The following is a 15,230-nucleotide window of genomic DNA, read 5'->3' on the forward strand; positions in this document are numbered from 1 at the left end:
ATGTCCTTTAAAACGCCCATCAACCAGTTCATGGTTGCCGACAACACCAATTCGGCAACCTGTCAGGAGGCCGTTTTGGAGATTTGTGATGCTATTGAGACCAATAAAATAACGTTGTTGGAGTTCATACGCAGTTTGGGAGACCATCTAACCGACGATTCCAATTCGATTAGAACAAAAGCAGTTACATTGTTGAGTTCTGTTTTGGGCCAAGTCAGCCGCAAAAAGCTGTACCAGAACGATGTTCGTGTGCTGGTTGGCTTTTACATTTCCAAGATCGACGATGAACCTTGTTTGAAACAGGTTCTTGTTGGCCTTGGCCATCTTGTTTTGATGGACCAATTCGACTACGAACTGGTTCCCACAATCCTGGACAGCTTGATTGAGAATTACTCTCCGTTGGGAAAGTTGGCTACTGTTCGGTACTCAGGCTTTCAACTGCTCGAATCCATCTTGTCCAAAGACATTGATATCATGCATCAGTTCAACAACCAAATTGTCAAGGCTTATCTACATGTTTCCAAGAACGAGAAAGACCCTAAAAACCTTATTCTGTCGTTCAAACTGTCGAGTACCGTGGCCAAACGGTTCCAGATCGACGAATTTGCAGAAGATATGTTCGACGCAGTGTTCTGTTACTTCCCGATCTCGTTTAGAGCTCCGGAAAATGATCCGTACAAAATCACTCCCGACCAACTCAAACAGGCTTTGAGAAATTGCTTGAGTGCCAACGAGGTGTATGCCAAGGACGCCTTCCCAAACCTGTTGGAGAAACTGTCTGCAACGTCTCCTACCGTAAAGCTTGACGTTCTCTTAACTATCAACCAATGCATAAAAGAATATCCAACCCAGACCGTCGAGGAGTACTGGATCACTCTGTGGAACTCGCTTAAGTTTGAGATTTTGCATAATGAGCTGGCGTCCGCAGAGACTCTTGAGGATCTGCTCAAGTACTACGAGAACTCAGAAAACGAGGACGAGCGTGTTATTCCAGCAGTGCTCAAGATCTTCCAGTCGTTGGGTAACAAGTACCAGAGCGTGGAAGACGATCTCAACATTAAGGATTACCTGGCAGTCATTGTGGATGAGTTGTCGAAGTACGTGAAGAACCCTGAAGATAAGAAGTCCAAGCAGTCAACAGTCATTTTGGCGGCAATGTGTGGATCAAATTTGAACGTCTTTAATCTGCTTATCCCACAAATAATGCCTCTTCTGTTGCAATCGCAGGACCTCACAGTACAAGCACAAAGACAATCGATCACCAATGTCTCATTTATGCTGGATACATACTATCTTCTTTTCAACGAGAACCTCGAGAACATTCATCCAAACAACCCAATGTTTTCTTATAAAGACGACCTGTTGATGTTATTGAATAGGGCATTGTTGTCAACGTCAAAAGTGGAGGTTTCTCTCAGATGTTTGGCGATCAAGATGGCTGCCAAGATCTTTTCTTTGAATTTCTTCTTATCTGATCAAGAAGCACAGCTTTTGACTCAATTGATAACAGATGTCCTATTGGAAGACGAGAACAATGCAACCGAAAAACAAATAATGCAATGTTTCAAGTCCATCTCCACCAGCTATCCTAACGCCGTGCTGGAGATCACTGTCCCAAAGCTGTTTGCTCTGCTTCCTGACGACGACAACGACTTAGACCAACTGAACACCAAGGGCAGAATTCTGGACATCATACTTTCCATCTCCGAGTCCAGATCTGTGATTGATTCTGTTCTTCTTAGACTCACTGGAAAGGCCGAGTTGTTGATCCATTCGGCGTCCAAAGACTACACCCGTCTGGTTTTTTCAACTATGTCCAAGATCGCAGATAAGATCGGTTCTACCGAGTCCACTACCGAGAACACTAAAAAACTTGCTCCAAGACTTTTGTATGCTGTTCTCGAAAACGAAATTGGCTCCGACGAGGTTGTTTTGGAGTACACAGGAAAGATTCTTAAGAAGTTTGTTCTCCAAACAGACACGGCCCGTCACTCGTCGATCCTCGAAAACTCGATCGAGTCGTTCATTAACGGGAAAGATACAGAACTTATTGCCAAACCTCTCACCAAGAAATTGGACATTATCACCGGCAACCAACTGCCTTTCATCATATTTACAAAGATCATTTCTGCAATTGACAAGTCTGTTCCTTTAGCATTGCCGGCAAAGTTTTTGGAAACCCTGTTCCAAGCAGCTGCATCAACGGTGAAATATTCCAAGCTTTCAGTTCTCCAATGTATTTCTCTGGTGGTGAACAAATGGGTCTCCGATAATGAGTACTTAGCCTCCAAGTTGGCCGAATTCGACGCTACTTTGCACGACACCACCAAACCTTTGGAACAGCGCTGCTCAAGCCTAGAAGTGTTTGTCTGGATAGCAAAAGCGTTAATCATGAAGCAAGACACTATAGCTCAGGAATACCAAGACCTGTTGGTTTCTTTGTTTGATGACGATCAACTCATTGTTTTTGTTCCAAAAATGCTGGAAATTCTCGTGGCAGACGTTGATTGCTACCAGCAGTACAAGAAACAAGGTCCGTTCAACAGAACTGTGGTGTTCAACGTGAACGTCAGACTGTTGTACAAGCAGAAACTGTTCAACACGGTTCTTCCACTGTTGGTGTCCAAATTTGAGTCATCCGGCAACCAGACGTACCTGCTTGCCCTGTCACTAATGCTCCGCTATATCGACAAGTCTATTGTTGTGCCTCATGTCAAGCTGATTCTGCCACTGGTTCTTAGATCTCTCAACACCGAGTCCAATGTCATTGTCACGTCAGCCCTGTCTATTTTGACCATCGCCGTGGACGAGTCAGGAGACCTTGTGTCGCAGCACTTAAGCACGGTCATCCCTAACCTGCTGGAAATCATCAACACTTCAAAGAACGAAACTGTCAAACGTAATGCGCTCAACTGTCTCATTTCGCTTACTCACTTCGATCTATATTTATTGGTTCCTTATAAACAGGAGATCATCTCCAGACTGTCCAAGGTCTTGGACGACCCAAAGAGAGCAACTCGGAGACTTGCATGCGACTGCAGACAGGTGTATTATGAACTTGGCCTGCCCCAAAACTAATTATAGGCCGTCAAATTTGCGGATGCCATGTTCCTGAGCCTGTTGCTTCTGTTGCTTCTGCTTAACTGGCTTTTTGCGTTTCTTCGGCGGCTCTTCGTCGTCAGAGTCCTCCAGCCGTGCAAGCAGTTTGTCTTTGATGTCTGCCAGTGGCACAGCAGGTTTTTCGTCGTCGGAGTCGGAGTCCTCTGAGGCTGAAGACTCTGCTGACTCTGCTGACTCAGAGTCTGATAAGGAGTCCAAGGACGCATCTGAATCGTCGCCGCTGAACCCAGTCCATTCTTCCTCGTCTTCCTCGTCTTCCTCGTCGTCGTTTCCCTGCTCGCCTTCCTGCCAGATCGTCAGTTTGTCCATTCCACCACTGATGAGTCGGTACTCGTTGTCAATATCCAAAAACGACACCTCGTCCGTTTCGCTGTGTATTCTGCGCTCAACAACCTTGCCCAGACGGCTGTTCACCTTCGCGACCGTCCCGTCGAACGATCCGGCCCAGAAAAAGTCGCCGTCTGTGTCCAAAGCAGATATCACCGACTCGACAGGCTCTCTGTTTATGCGGATTCTGGAGATCTGGTCTGCGAACTTGTTCATCTCTGGCTTCCAGACAGTGACCACTCCCTCGCTCATACCACAAAGCATCGTGTTTGGGTTTGTTGGGTCGAGCCACCCAGAAGAGAGCAGCTCATCTTCCTGGTCGTCGCTCTGTTGCAACGGCTGTTCTTTACGGATATCCACGTGTGCGAGGGTTGTGGAGCCGGTGGATACGAACTGATAGTCCGATTTCGGCACGAAATGGTTCAAAGAACTGATAGCGTCCTCGTGAACTTTGGGAATATGGTACATCTGCTTCAAGGTGTTGGAATCAAGACAAACAAGGTCACCGTCCTCTGTTCCAACGATGAGAAAGTTCTTGTTCGGGGCCGCAACCAGCTCTGTGATGTTGGAGTCCAGAATTGCCGACTTGGCCACCACTGCTCCGGTCTCTGTCTTGGCTTTCTTGATCTGTCTGTCCAGACCTGCAGAATAGACATGCTCTCCCTTGGCGTCAAAGATGATGGACCGACAACTTCCCTGGTGTCTTTTCGTGCGCCATCCCAAGGTGACTGCGTCAGGACCATCAAGCTCTTTTGGCTTGACGTCGTACTGTGCAGGAAGCCCGTCTGAAGACTTGGCTAGCTGATCTTGCAGCTTCTCAACGTCAACTTTCATCAGCTTGACCTGGCCGGTTCCAGAACCAACCACCAGCACATTTTCTGTGGGGTGGGCGGCAAAACTGAACAGAGGGTCAGAATTGAAGTTGAAGTCGACCAAGGACTGTGCAACAGACTTAACCATTATCAATGGAAAAATTAATACACAATTTTTTTTTCTTGCTAGGATCTGGCTGTGCTCGTAGAACCAATTAACCTATAAAAAGATGAATCAAAAACATATATAGCAAGGAACTGATGGAACATAACGTAACCAAAGAGAACCTGGCGGCCCAAGAAAGCTAATCATAGAATGACACATCTCTTCTTTCTCTCTCTCTTCTCCTTGGTCTCCAAAGCGGCCCTGGTAGCGGTCTCGAAAACCTCTCTGACACCCTGGTTCAGCTTGGCGGAACATTCAAGGTAAGTCAAAGCCTTGATTTTCTCCGCAACGGACTGTCCCTCGCTGGTGGAAACAGGCACCTGGTTCAACTGGGCCAATCTCTCAATGGTTCTTTGGTCGTTTCTCAAGTCGATCTTGCATCCAACAAGAATCATTGGGACGTCCTGGCAGAAATGCAAAACCTCACTGATCCACTTCTCTTGAACGTTATCCAATGTATCTGGCGAGTCCACAGAGAAACAAATCAAAATGACGTTGGAATCTGGGTAAGAAAGCGGTCTCAACCGGTCATAGTCTTCCTGACCGGCGGTATCCCACAGGGCCAACTCAACTCTTCTACCATCAACTTCCACGTCAGCAACGTAGTTCTCAAAGACTGTAGGAACGTAAACTTCTGGGAAGGCACCTTTCGAAAACACAATCAACAAACAGGTCTTTCCACATGCACCATCTCCGACAATCACCAACTTTTTTCTGATCTCTGCTAATCCGGCCATCTTGTGTGTGTTAGTACGTTTTATTCGCGGGCGACTCTGACTGCTACACAAAAAACGGGAACGACTCTTTCTTGGTGGCTGTTGGTTTTTTGTTTGTATTTTTAATTTTCATCCAGCCCTGCCATTTTGAATGTCGGCATAACTGCCTTTGAAATGGGTGAGACACGTTCAAAATTCCCGGTCGAAACACCGTTCTGGCGGCGAGAACAGCCACGGATCTTGTCCAATCGACCGTGCCGAATGCTCTCATAGTGCTCAATACCAAGACCGTGGCCTATCTCGCTGTTCCGTCCACTGGATCGTTCCAAATCGGCCAACTTGGCTGCAAGCAGATCACAAAGCGTATGCTGCGCCACGGACCTTCGCGTCGCTCAAACAAACACCCCAATAACCCGCCCATCGTGTTGCAAGAACCGCTCACTATTGCGTTACTTACCTTGTAATATTCACTATAAGCAAACAAATCTTCAAACTGTCTGCGCGAGATCTTTTTTTATATAATGGCGTGTGAGTGGTAAATCAACCCCTTATGGCCTTCAGCCGGTGTACGGGTGAATATCCAATCGAGTAAAAAACAATAGTAGCCACTTTATTTAACCTGGCTCAAGTACTGCTGGTACTTAGACGTCTGATGGATCCCGCACTCGGTCTTGGCCTTGCCCTTCCATCTTCCGCTCCGTTCGTCTTCGCCCTCGGCAACCGGCTCGGTTGAGTGCCAGTCTCCGATCGACTTGTAACCGAGATCAAGAAGCTCGTTGTACGGCACGTTATTCTCTTTCACGTACGCCTGGACCATCTTGAAGTCCCAGCTGGCCAACGGACTGATCTTTATCACGTTCAGACTCTCGTCGATCTCCACAATAGGCAGTTCCGAGCGCGCTCCGCCCTGAGAACGTCTTCTCCCCGTGAACACAGCCTTGATATTGAGTTCCTTGTGTGCTCTTTGCAGAGGCTCCACTTTGGCAAGGAAGTCGTATTTGAGTTCGTCTTTGACCCACAACTCGTCGCCGTACTTTTCCTCGAACTGCTGGGTCGAATCGCAGCCGTCTGGCTTATAAATATGGAGCTTGAATCTTGGGTATCTGGTTTGCACCTGCTCGATCAAAGAATGAGTTTGCGGGAAGTGATACAGGGTATCGATGAAGACCAAATCAATAGGATCGATGTCGAGTTTGTCGAGCATGTCCAGGATACAAAGTCCGGTCAAACCAAAAGCTGTGGTCTGGAAAAGGTTTGGAAACGTAACCACAGCCCACTTCAAAACCTCCTGCGGGGACAGCTTGGCCAACGTCTTGTTGAGATGCTTCAGTTGGAAGTCTGTGATGACGATATCGCTCATTGGAGGCAAGAATAGCTAGTTTATCCAGACTGAATAATTTTTTGATTAATAATTTGTCGAGGCCGGTCATGTGACCGGACTTAGTTGGACTCGCGATAATATTTAATTCTTAAATCGACACTCCTTGTTAAATGACCACCGAGGCCGCCAATCCAGACACAGGGTCTGCTCTGGCGCTTGTCGAGAGCGAGCTGTCGTCCACGATAGAGACTCTGATTCATTTGAGCGTCCAGGTGCACGATTTCCAAGGAACAGACGAGGCAAAGACAGGTCTTTCCAACAACATAAATAAACTGATTGCCCAATTGCAGTCGCTGGCGTCGACAAAGGGACTTGACTATGTGGCAGTGCCATTGGAAATCGTCAATTACATCGAGGACGGTCGAAATCCAGACATCTACACGAGAGAGTTCGTCGACGTTGTGCGCAAAATTAACCAGTATCTGAACGGGAAATCGATTGCGTTCCAGCAGTTTAGAGACACACTTGGCGCCAAGATCAAGGCCGAGTTCCCAGACTTGGAGCAGGAGGTCAATCTGATCCAGTCACGAACCAGCTTATAATGTTTGTGGTGTACGGGTGTACTGTATGTTAAATGTATATGGTAGGTTTTGAAAAATTTTCGATTTGTTAGTGGTTTAATCGTAGAAACATGTTGGCCAACAGAGCAAGACTTGCTGTTTTTGGTCGTCGTTTGGTCCAGCAACATGCGCGGGCTTACGCGAAAGTTCCGCAGGAGCACAAGAACCAACTGATCAACACTTTGAAGGAGATTGGTGTCGACAACGATGGATATTTGAAGAAAGACACCCTATACACAGAAGACACATTCAAGAAGTCCAAGTTTTACCAGCACATCCAGAAGGTTCAGGCCGAGCAACAGGCTTTAATTGAAAAGAAGTTGCAGCTTCTTTCGAAAGAAAATGGTGTTTCTGTGGATGAGCTTCGGAAACAGCTGGATGAACGAGTGAATCGTCAGCTTGAAGAAGCCAGCAAAAACGTTAGGGCTATTGAGCAGAATATCGACCGATTCGAGCAGCAGATTTCGTTGCCGTTCAAGGTGGATCTTGCCGGGGATGTGATCAAGATTCTGAAGTACGACTACGAGGACATTGAAAGTTCTGTGGTTTATCAGTTTTTGAAGCAGTCCGACGCCAAATTGGCTCAGGAGGTTCGTTTTTCATTGGGTGAGCCTTTTTCTGCTGAGCAGAAGAAATCTCTCGAGTCCGCATTGGCCTCCTGGGGCGAGAACAAGAGACAGCAGCTTCAGGAATTGGTCAAGTCCAGATACACCGAGTTGCTGAACTACAAAGTTACCAGGGACACAGAGCCTATTTCCATCACCGAGGTGTATGATTTCTTGGAAAGATACGATAATCTGCAAAACAGCGAGCTCTACGAGATTTTGCGGGAAGTGGATCCTAGATTTGGTACTCTTTACGCAGAGATCCGGTCATTGGATGAAGGTGAAGAGTTGAAGATGCGTAAAGCACAACTGAACAGATTGCTTTCTGACAGCAGTGCTGGAATATACAAGGTTTTGAACGATCTTGAGAGTCGTGAGTTCGAGGCCGTGAAACAGGTGTTGAAAGACGAGCGTGCCAGATTTGAGCCTTTGACCGCCCAGTCCTTGGTCGAGTTCGCTCGTGCTACAGAGAAGGAACAGGATTTGGAGATATTCGATCCGATCGATGAGTCGCTGAGTGTTTTCTTGCAGAAAGCTCGCGACAGCAAGAACGAGAGAGTGGTGGCCGAGATCCACGAGCTTGCCACCATGGACGGCCCATTGAAAACATTTTTGCAGGACCCATCCACCGACGAATATATCGCATTGCAATCGACAGTGAATAAGACTCGTCTCAGATACCAGAAGAAGGTTCTGCTTGATCCTCTTGCCAGAGAAATCAAAAGTCTGGCTACCGAAGACCAGACCAACCTGAGTCCGGAGGTGGTAAGCATGAATCAAGGCTACGATAAATTCATGGAGGTGATGGATCAGATGGAGAACGAGCTCATTAGTGGCCAATACGAGCCTATCTCGGCCAAACTGCATCTGCAAGCTCCTCGCATGCTCGACAATGGGCCAACTCCTAAACAGATTGCCGAGTTCAAGGCCCTAAAAGGTTTCGACAAGGCCAATCCAGAGGACCAGACCCTGCGTTTCTGTGCCAACATGGTTATGCGTGGAGGTAAGAGACAGCGTGCCAGAAAATACATCAACAGAGCATTGTACCTGGTGTATCTGGAAACCAGAGAGAACCCAGTTGAGATTTTGAAAAAGTGTCTGGATGCGGTTGCCCCATTGGTGGTGACGCGTGTTGTGAAGACCGGATTTGCCAAGAACTACTCTGTGCCTACTCCATTGACCCCTAGACAGCGGTTGCGGATTGGGTTCAAGTGGATTTTGGAGTCCAGCGATAGTCGCGCCTCGAACGACTTCCCGGTGCGACTTTCCGAGGAGATCCTCAACATCCACAGAGGCAACTCCAAACTGACCGAGAAGCGTGTGACATTGCACAAACAGGCCATGGCTGTGAGATCGTATTTGAGGTTGTGATAGTGTACATAGACCAGTAAAGCAGGCTGCACAGCCTGGAAAAATAGCGAAATATACATATCTGCAATTTTTCAACGTTTTTTTAAAACAGGAATGAGCGATCGTCCAGAGGAATTGGACTACGACCGGTCCATCAAGGACGACGTCGTGTACGATATCCGCGAAACGCCCGAGTATAACCAGACACGAGCATTGATTGTTGCCAATCTCACACAGCCATTCGATAATCAGGAATTCCAAGATCTGCTGAACCAGCAGGCAGCCAAAACAGGGTCACTGATCGAAAGGGCGTGGCTGAACATTCGCAGAACCCACTGTTTTGTTATAGTATCGGACATTGCTGGCGCTGTTGCTTTACAAAGCAACTTGAATGGAACCAAATTCCCAAAAGATAATGACCAACAAACAGAGCAAGTTACCAGACATCCATTGTACATTGATTTCATTCCCGTCAAGGCCACGCAACACTGGATCGACCAGGAAAATAAGGGCCCCAAAGATGCTGTTTGGAAGGTCTCGTTTGAGAAACAACCGTCCAAGCAGCAGGAAGGCCAGGAGTTCCTGGTGGCCACGCACAAAATGCTCAACTATCCTAATAAGACCTTTGGCTACAAGTCGTCCTCGCGGTTCAGAGGCCGCGGTAGAGGAGGGTATCGCGGATACAGAGATTACAACAACTATAGATACACCCCGTACAGAAGAGAGTACGATTATCCAGACTCTCGTCGAGGAAGAGAAAGATCGCCAGAATGGGCCAATTAATGAAGATATATTAATAATGCTAAGCTAGCCATAAACTCTGAATAATATTACACAGGCCGTTTTGTTCTGTTTCGATGACATAGAGTCCGTAGAGTGAGAGCCACGTTCCTGCTCCAAGCAGAGCCATCGCGGTCTTGTGCCAGATACCGTACACTCTCAAAGGAATGTAATCGATGATACAGCTTTCGAAGCCTGCTTTGCAGTGCCAAAGCATTAAAGTGCCCATCACGGCATCAGCAAGCGGGTGCTGAACACCAGCAACAAATGGAGCCATCACCAATGGAGCCATCCCCAAAGTGACTATTTTTTCGTATGTCCAATGGTAAGAGCCATGGTATTCGTTGGGGGCAGGCGGAACATAGGCGTCGTTCACGGTTCCCACAATGTATCCTGGTGGCTGTTCTTTGAGCTTGAAATCCTGGACGCTGAGCCGCGGGATCTTAGGGAGTTTGAAAGAGATCGGGCGCGTGAACTGAGTGCTGAATCGAAGCACCATTGGAAATAAAAAAATTAAGAAAATTTAAGACACTGTAGAAATTTTAGGGGCATTATTTTTCATCTCCACACAGTGGGGGCAGAAACCTCGTTGTTGTCGCTGAACGGGTCGAACTCGTCAATTTCCGAGCGTGCAGTCCTAGTTGGTGCAACAACCGAGTTTGTACGCTCAGTACGCTCGCTGTTGATGGTTTCGTAATCTGCCAAAGAGTCAGACTCTCCACCGTCTCTTGGCTCCGCGAGCTCCTCGTAGAACTGAAGCGAACGAACCAGGTCGTCGTTGCATTTCAAAAGGGCACCGAGAAGTTGCTCCTGGTTGACCAGCTGCAGATATCTGAGGATCTTTCTTCTGATGTTTCTACATTCCTCGAACTCCTTGTTGGCCTTGGCCGAGTGGATCGACAGCTCTTCTGGCTCCAGGGTTTTCAGCGTGTTGGTCAATGTGGTAGACAGAATGTTTGCCTCGGCAATTGTCTGGTGGATTTTCGGTGTTTCCTTTTCGTAGTTGATCAGAGGAATCTTGAACTTGCGGTCAAGCTCTCTGTTAGTCTTTGGCGACGTCACACGTGGGACGAACCTCGACCCGCCCGATTGAGCAACAGATGGAGCAATTGAAGAGGACTCGGACGCGTTGTCGGGGGTCTCGTACACTTCTTCGAATGGGGTCTCTTCGGCCTCGTCATTCATGAAATCAGGCACGGTCCTTCTTGGTCTTGACGTGGTGCTCACCTTCACCGAGTTTGCAAGCGTAAACAAACCGCCCACCTCTCCAGTTCTCGCATATTCGTTTCTCCATCCAACAGCGAGATGTGTTGCCCGCTTGCGTATCCGTGGGTCAACGCCAGAAACCTCGGGCCGTGTCACAATTGTGTACTTGAGACGATCCAGCAACCGGGAGTCATTGTACAATGGTAATAAAGAGGACCCTCCGTTTGCAACAAGAAGCTCCAGCAAACTCAGTGCGTTGTACTGTTCGGTGAACGAGCCGTGTTTCAGCTTTTTGCGGATTGCTCTGGCTGCCTCTACTGGCCCTGGCTCTCCAGGGTTGTGTTGATGACGAATTGCGTCGAGCAATTCTGGAAGTTCCATCTCCATAGACGCATCGTCCGAGTCGATAGGAGCAGACTCCACTATACGGTTGATGTTGCTGGTAACGGCCGTGTAGGAATGGGAGTCTAGGAATCCCATTGCAAGATAAGAAATAAAGTTAATTTAAAATGCGGGACAAGAAAAAACTGAACAATTATGAAACAATACATTCTGGACAATCTATAATACATCCTTCTCTATAATCCCCTTCGCACCATCATAATCGCCCAAAATGCATCAAATACTAACGTAGAATCAGGCGGCGCCGGCCTTGATGAGCTTCTCCTCAAGACGAGCCTTGCCCAAAGCTTGCAGGTCCGAGTTGCCTCCAATGTGTTCACCAGCAATAAAGATGTTTGGCACGGTGCTTTGGCCGGTGATCTGGGCCAGAGCATCCTGGATCTCGGCACCATCGTCAATGGTGTTCAATTCCAAAATGAACAAATCATTCTTCACCTCAGATTGCAAAGTCTTCTTTGCGGCGGCGCAGTATGGACAGTACGTCTTGGAGGCGACGAACACCTTGTGGGACGAAATAAGCTTCTGAACTTTTTCAACAGACTGCTTAGACATTGTTGAAGAGGAAAAAAATCTGGAAAACAACACTTTGGATTGGAAGGCAAGCGTACGCTTTATAAAGAAAAATTCCAAATGTCCTGCGTAATTGCGTATAAATTATAAAAACCACACCCGGTGGGGGGAATTGCCTATTTCTAATATCGCACGAGCGCGGCTAATCCGGGTTGCTGAAATAAACGCCCGTTCGTCTTATCCAGAGTCTCGAATTTGGACCCCGTATTACTAAGACCATTGCTCCCCCACAGATTACTAAGTGGGAAAATCCACACCAGAAACCGGGAAACTCTTTTTGCCCTCTATCGTGCTAGATCAATCCACTGCGTTTGAGATTCTGCTGCACAATCATGTCTGTGATTGCTGTCAAGACGAACTTCATTGATTCGGCGTCAGTGGCACACGTCCGGTGCACGTAGATAGGCTTGTTGGCACGATTGAGACTCAGAAACAGTTTCTCAAAGTACTGCAATGTGTCTTCCAGGTCGTTGGTCTTGCCCTTGTAATCAGGAAAATACTTGCGGATCGGCGACCGGCGCAGCTTGTCCTCCAACAGATCCACCTTGTTCAGAAACAATATGAACGGCGTGTTCACAAACCACTTGCTGTTGCACAGACTCTCAAACAACATGATCGCCTCGTGCATCCGGTTCACTCTCTCGTCCTCAAACAGCATCTGGTCGTACTCGCTCACCGCAAGAACGAACAGCGCACACGTAATGTCCTGGAAACAGTGGATCCATTTTTTCCGCTCGGATCTCTGACCACCCGCGTCCAGGATCTTGAACTTTGTCTCGTTCACGATGAAATTTGTTTCTGTGATTCCCGTGGTTTTAATTCTGCCCTTCAAAATGTCCTCATCCGTACACAAGTACTCTTCATCAGCATACAGATGGGCATGGTCGAAGTAGTAAGCGGCAGATCCTTCTAATTGAAACAAATGACTTTTTTGGAAACAGGTCTGGATCCCTTCGTCGTGGTTCCATAGCTGCTGAATGGCATGGGCAATTTCTTGTCGGCTGTACATCACCTCGTTCTTGTCGGACAACTCGTAAAGTCCGGGGATTATCTCCTCCGGACCTTCCTGGCCCTCGTCGTAATCATCCTCCCAGCCCGCATTTGCCCGCCCCGTGCTCATCTTCTTCCTCCTGGCTGCTCCGTTCTCGCTGTACTTGAGAACATAGTTCTTGAGAAACGAAACACCGCCAGCTTTCGAAGCATCAATGCTGTCCAGAGTCTTATACGCTAGAACCTTCCTCTTGAACTCGCTAAGCTCACTGTCCGGCACATCGCAAGCCAGTCGGATGCCAAGTTTACGTGCCTGTATGATCAACGTCTGCATCGACCCAACAGTGTCGGCCCAGATCACGTTTCCGTAGAGCATTCTCTCCTGGTACGTGAACCCGCCCTTGTGCAATAGTTTCATTTGCTTCAAAACAGTACTCTTTCCGCTTTCTCCAGCCCCAAGCAATAAAAGCTTCACCTGGTTCTTCTCGGTCTGCTGGCTCTGCATCAACATCTGCTCCACTTTCGAGTTTTGGAGCTTTTCCAGATACTCTGGATCGCTCTCATCCATCGCTGTGCTGGCATTGCATCCCATTGGCAAATACTTTAAAGACAACGCCGCCAATATATCCTTCCCCTGATGCAAAACCCATGTTTCAAACACTCACAATAGCTGCAACTATTTGAAACATCTTTCTGCTTCAGCCGCAGCGCCGCATCTTCACACCCGCTGCGGGTGCTGTGCTTTTTTTTTTATTTGGCTTATATTACTGCCCTACCTTAAAAAAGTTCTCTTTATTGGAAAACACATCTCTGCATCCTCGGTCCCGGTATCAGTCTAGATAATCCAATTGGTCCAACTGCGGCACAAAGATCGCCGAATGGTCTTTCTCATCCCTTGTGTGTGGTCTAGAAACCAGCACGTTCTCTCCTCTTGAAAATGTTCTGTCCGATAGCTGATAATCTGCGATAATATCCGTTCCGTAATTCAGCGTCGATTGTCGCCGGTCACCTGCATTCTCCAAAACAATTGTCATCGGGCCAATTCCCGAGGCCAGGTCGGCCTCTGGTCCGATCACAAATGCATGGCTGCCGTACGACTCCATTGATAAAGGCCGTTCCTGCTTCTGGTACCGTTTGCTTTGTGTGCTCATGATCGACGTGTAGTCGTTCAAGTTCGTAAAGTCTGGATTCACCTGTTTGGTGATGCGACGTCTTGGGGCCAGACCATTGGCCTGCAAAGCAGCGTTCAGTGAAATGTCATTTATTATCGTGGTGAAAAGATGCGACCCTGGTCTCGTAGACTTGCGTCCTGGCGCAGACACGACCGAGTGCCGCGACGCAGGCCGCTCAACTCTCATTGACTCTCTCGCATGGTTGAATGGGTCTCCAGAATCGTACATCTCGCCAAAATCGCGCTTTAAGATGGCCTTCAAGGGACGGAAAACCATGGTCGAACTGTTGGTGATATCAGAAAACGCGCGCCTATTCTCCCCACGTCTACCCGCATCTACTAGCATTGAGTCATAGTAGTCGGACTCGAACTCGTGATACTTTGGATTCTCCTCTTCGTTCGGTTCGATGATCGACACCTGTCTCTGTGGTTTGGTTGGAGGCGGAGGTGGAGGCACTTCGTTGTCACTCTCCTCTAGCGGAGGAGTCTTGATGAACTTCATCTTTTTCGCTCTGAACGGGAAAAATCTGGTGATGGATCTGTTCCTCTTAACGCCGTCTTGCGGATACTGTTCTTCAATAGGGGAGTTTTCCGGATCCTGTGGGTCTTCCCATTGGTTCTCCGGCAACGGTGTCTCCAACCTCTCTTCAATTTCTGAGCCGCCAGACTTGGTCACCGGTGGTGCGTCTAATTGTTCAACCACTCTTAATTGATATGATCCGTGGAATCGTCTTCTCTCGGGACTACTAATCTTCTTGGACAGCGGCTCGATCTTCTTCACTTGCGGGCTGGCTGGCAACTGCACTGGTGACCGTACTGGTGACCCTAGGGCAGATCCCTTGTCGTATCCCACTGCCACTAAATAGGCAGCACATTCAGAGTTTCGTAAAGATATCAACGGAATATTTTTAAGACGTCTAGTGAGGATGTCTGGATGTCTTTCCGGGTTCCCCACTATACCATTGCTGTTCCACCAATGGTAGAAATTCACTCTCAGCTCTAGCAGCTTGCAATGGAACTGCGAAAGATGATAGTGGGACGTCATGATGGAGCAAGAAATATCGGGCGCCTAAA

General features: G+C 47.9%; 17 protein-coding genes across 17 annotated transcripts; 6 read left to right on the forward strand and 11 right to left on the reverse strand.

The window, feature by feature from the left end:
• On the forward strand, nucleotides 1-3,078 carry OGAPHI_003755 (uncharacterized protein; the record flags this gene model as incomplete). The annotated part of the gene is made up of 1 exon (XM_046204760.1): nucleotides 1-3,078. The coding sequence occupies one exon, from the start codon at nucleotides 1-3 to the stop codon at nucleotides 3,076-3,078; it is 3,078 nt and encodes a 1,025-aa protein (XP_046060772.1).
• On the reverse strand, nucleotides 636-1,145 carry OGAPHI_003756 (uncharacterized protein; the record flags this gene model as incomplete). Its single annotated transcript, XM_046204761.1, has 2 exons — nucleotides 636-945; nucleotides 1,069-1,145. The coding sequence occupies 2 exons, from the start codon at nucleotides 1,143-1,145 to the stop codon at nucleotides 636-638; spliced, it is 387 nt and encodes a 128-aa protein (XP_046060773.1).
• On the reverse strand, nucleotides 1,989-2,393 carry OGAPHI_003757 (uncharacterized protein; the record flags this gene model as incomplete). Its single annotated transcript, XM_046204762.1, has 1 exon — nucleotides 1,989-2,393. The coding sequence occupies one exon, from the start codon at nucleotides 2,391-2,393 to the stop codon at nucleotides 1,989-1,991; it is 405 nt and encodes a 134-aa protein (XP_046060774.1).
• OGAPHI_003758 (uncharacterized protein) lies at nucleotides 2,709-2,921 on the reverse strand (the record flags this gene model as incomplete). The annotated part of the gene is made up of 1 exon (XM_046204764.1): nucleotides 2,709-2,921. The coding sequence occupies one exon, from the start codon at nucleotides 2,919-2,921 to the stop codon at nucleotides 2,709-2,711; it is 213 nt and encodes a 70-aa protein (XP_046060775.1).
• Nucleotides 3,079-4,407, reverse strand: OGAPHI_003759 (uncharacterized protein; the record flags this gene model as incomplete). The annotated part of the gene is made up of 1 exon (XM_046204765.1): nucleotides 3,079-4,407. One exon carries the CDS (start codon nucleotides 4,405-4,407, stop codon nucleotides 3,079-3,081), a length of 1,329 nt encoding a protein of 442 aa, XP_046060776.1.
• On the forward strand, nucleotides 3,215-3,844 carry OGAPHI_003760 (uncharacterized protein; the record flags this gene model as incomplete). Its single annotated transcript, XM_046204766.1, has 1 exon — nucleotides 3,215-3,844. The coding sequence occupies one exon, from the start codon at nucleotides 3,215-3,217 to the stop codon at nucleotides 3,842-3,844; it is 630 nt and encodes a 209-aa protein (XP_046060777.1).
• Nucleotides 4,408-4,568: 161 nt separating the features above from the next.
• Nucleotides 4,569-5,162, reverse strand: OGAPHI_003761 (uncharacterized protein; the record flags this gene model as incomplete). The annotated part of the gene is made up of 1 exon (XM_046204767.1): nucleotides 4,569-5,162. The coding sequence occupies one exon, from the start codon at nucleotides 5,160-5,162 to the stop codon at nucleotides 4,569-4,571; it is 594 nt and encodes a 197-aa protein (XP_046060778.1).
• Nucleotides 4,839-6,516, forward strand: OGAPHI_003762 (uncharacterized protein; the record flags this gene model as incomplete). The annotated part of the gene is made up of 3 exons (XM_046204768.1): nucleotides 4,839-5,043; nucleotides 5,415-5,601; nucleotides 6,078-6,516. The coding sequence occupies 3 exons, from the start codon at nucleotides 4,839-4,841 to the stop codon at nucleotides 6,514-6,516; spliced, it is 831 nt and encodes a 276-aa protein (XP_046060779.1).
• Nucleotides 5,752-6,501, reverse strand: OGAPHI_003763 (uncharacterized protein; the record flags this gene model as incomplete). Its single annotated transcript, XM_046204769.1, has 1 exon — nucleotides 5,752-6,501. The coding sequence occupies one exon, from the start codon at nucleotides 6,499-6,501 to the stop codon at nucleotides 5,752-5,754; it is 750 nt and encodes a 249-aa protein (XP_046060780.1).
• A 116-nt stretch (nucleotides 6,517-6,632) lies between the features above and the next one.
• On the forward strand, nucleotides 6,633-7,064 carry OGAPHI_003764 (uncharacterized protein; the record flags this gene model as incomplete). Its single annotated transcript, XM_046204770.1, has 1 exon — nucleotides 6,633-7,064. The coding sequence occupies one exon, from the start codon at nucleotides 6,633-6,635 to the stop codon at nucleotides 7,062-7,064; it is 432 nt and encodes a 143-aa protein (XP_046060781.1).
• Nucleotides 7,065-7,153: 89 nt separating this feature from the next.
• Nucleotides 7,154-9,058, forward strand: OGAPHI_003765 (uncharacterized protein; the record flags this gene model as incomplete). Its single annotated transcript, XM_046204771.1, has 1 exon — nucleotides 7,154-9,058. One exon carries the CDS (start codon nucleotides 7,154-7,156, stop codon nucleotides 9,056-9,058), a length of 1,905 nt encoding a protein of 634 aa, XP_046060782.1.
• A 93-nt stretch (nucleotides 9,059-9,151) lies between these two features.
• On the forward strand, nucleotides 9,152-9,820 carry OGAPHI_003766 (uncharacterized protein; the record flags this gene model as incomplete). Its single annotated transcript, XM_046204772.1, has 1 exon — nucleotides 9,152-9,820. One exon carries the CDS (start codon nucleotides 9,152-9,154, stop codon nucleotides 9,818-9,820), a length of 669 nt encoding a protein of 222 aa, XP_046060783.1.
• Nucleotides 9,821-9,839: 19 nt separating this feature from the next.
• Nucleotides 9,840-10,316, reverse strand: OGAPHI_003767 (uncharacterized protein; the record flags this gene model as incomplete). The annotated part of the gene is made up of 1 exon (XM_046204773.1): nucleotides 9,840-10,316. The coding sequence occupies one exon, from the start codon at nucleotides 10,314-10,316 to the stop codon at nucleotides 9,840-9,842; it is 477 nt and encodes a 158-aa protein (XP_046060784.1).
• A 59-nt stretch (nucleotides 10,317-10,375) lies between these two features.
• Nucleotides 10,376-11,503, reverse strand: OGAPHI_003768 (uncharacterized protein; the record flags this gene model as incomplete). The annotated part of the gene is made up of 1 exon (XM_046204775.1): nucleotides 10,376-11,503. One exon carries the CDS (start codon nucleotides 11,501-11,503, stop codon nucleotides 10,376-10,378), a length of 1,128 nt encoding a protein of 375 aa, XP_046060785.1.
• Nucleotides 11,504-11,659: 156 nt separating this feature from the next.
• Nucleotides 11,660-11,977, reverse strand: OGAPHI_003769 (uncharacterized protein; the record flags this gene model as incomplete). The annotated part of the gene is made up of 1 exon (XM_046204776.1): nucleotides 11,660-11,977. The coding sequence occupies one exon, from the start codon at nucleotides 11,975-11,977 to the stop codon at nucleotides 11,660-11,662; it is 318 nt and encodes a 105-aa protein (XP_046060786.1).
• Nucleotides 11,978-12,287: 310 nt separating this feature from the next.
• On the reverse strand, nucleotides 12,288-13,577 carry OGAPHI_003770 (uncharacterized protein; the record flags this gene model as incomplete). Its single annotated transcript, XM_046204777.1, has 1 exon — nucleotides 12,288-13,577. The coding sequence occupies one exon, from the start codon at nucleotides 13,575-13,577 to the stop codon at nucleotides 12,288-12,290; it is 1,290 nt and encodes a 429-aa protein (XP_046060787.1).
• Nucleotides 13,578-13,815: 238 nt separating this feature from the next.
• Nucleotides 13,816-15,201, reverse strand: OGAPHI_003771 (uncharacterized protein; the record flags this gene model as incomplete). Its single annotated transcript, XM_046204778.1, has 1 exon — nucleotides 13,816-15,201. The coding sequence occupies one exon, from the start codon at nucleotides 15,199-15,201 to the stop codon at nucleotides 13,816-13,818; it is 1,386 nt and encodes a 461-aa protein (XP_046060788.1).
• Between the last annotated feature and the right edge of the window lie 29 nt (nucleotides 15,202-15,230).

This window comes from Ogataea philodendri (assembly GCF_020536065.1).
Source record: "Ogataea philodendri strain CBS6075 chromosome Unknown scaffold2, whole genome shotgun sequence".
NCBI lineage: Eukaryota > Fungi > Ascomycota > Pichiomycetes > Pichiales > Pichiaceae > Ogataea > Ogataea philodendri.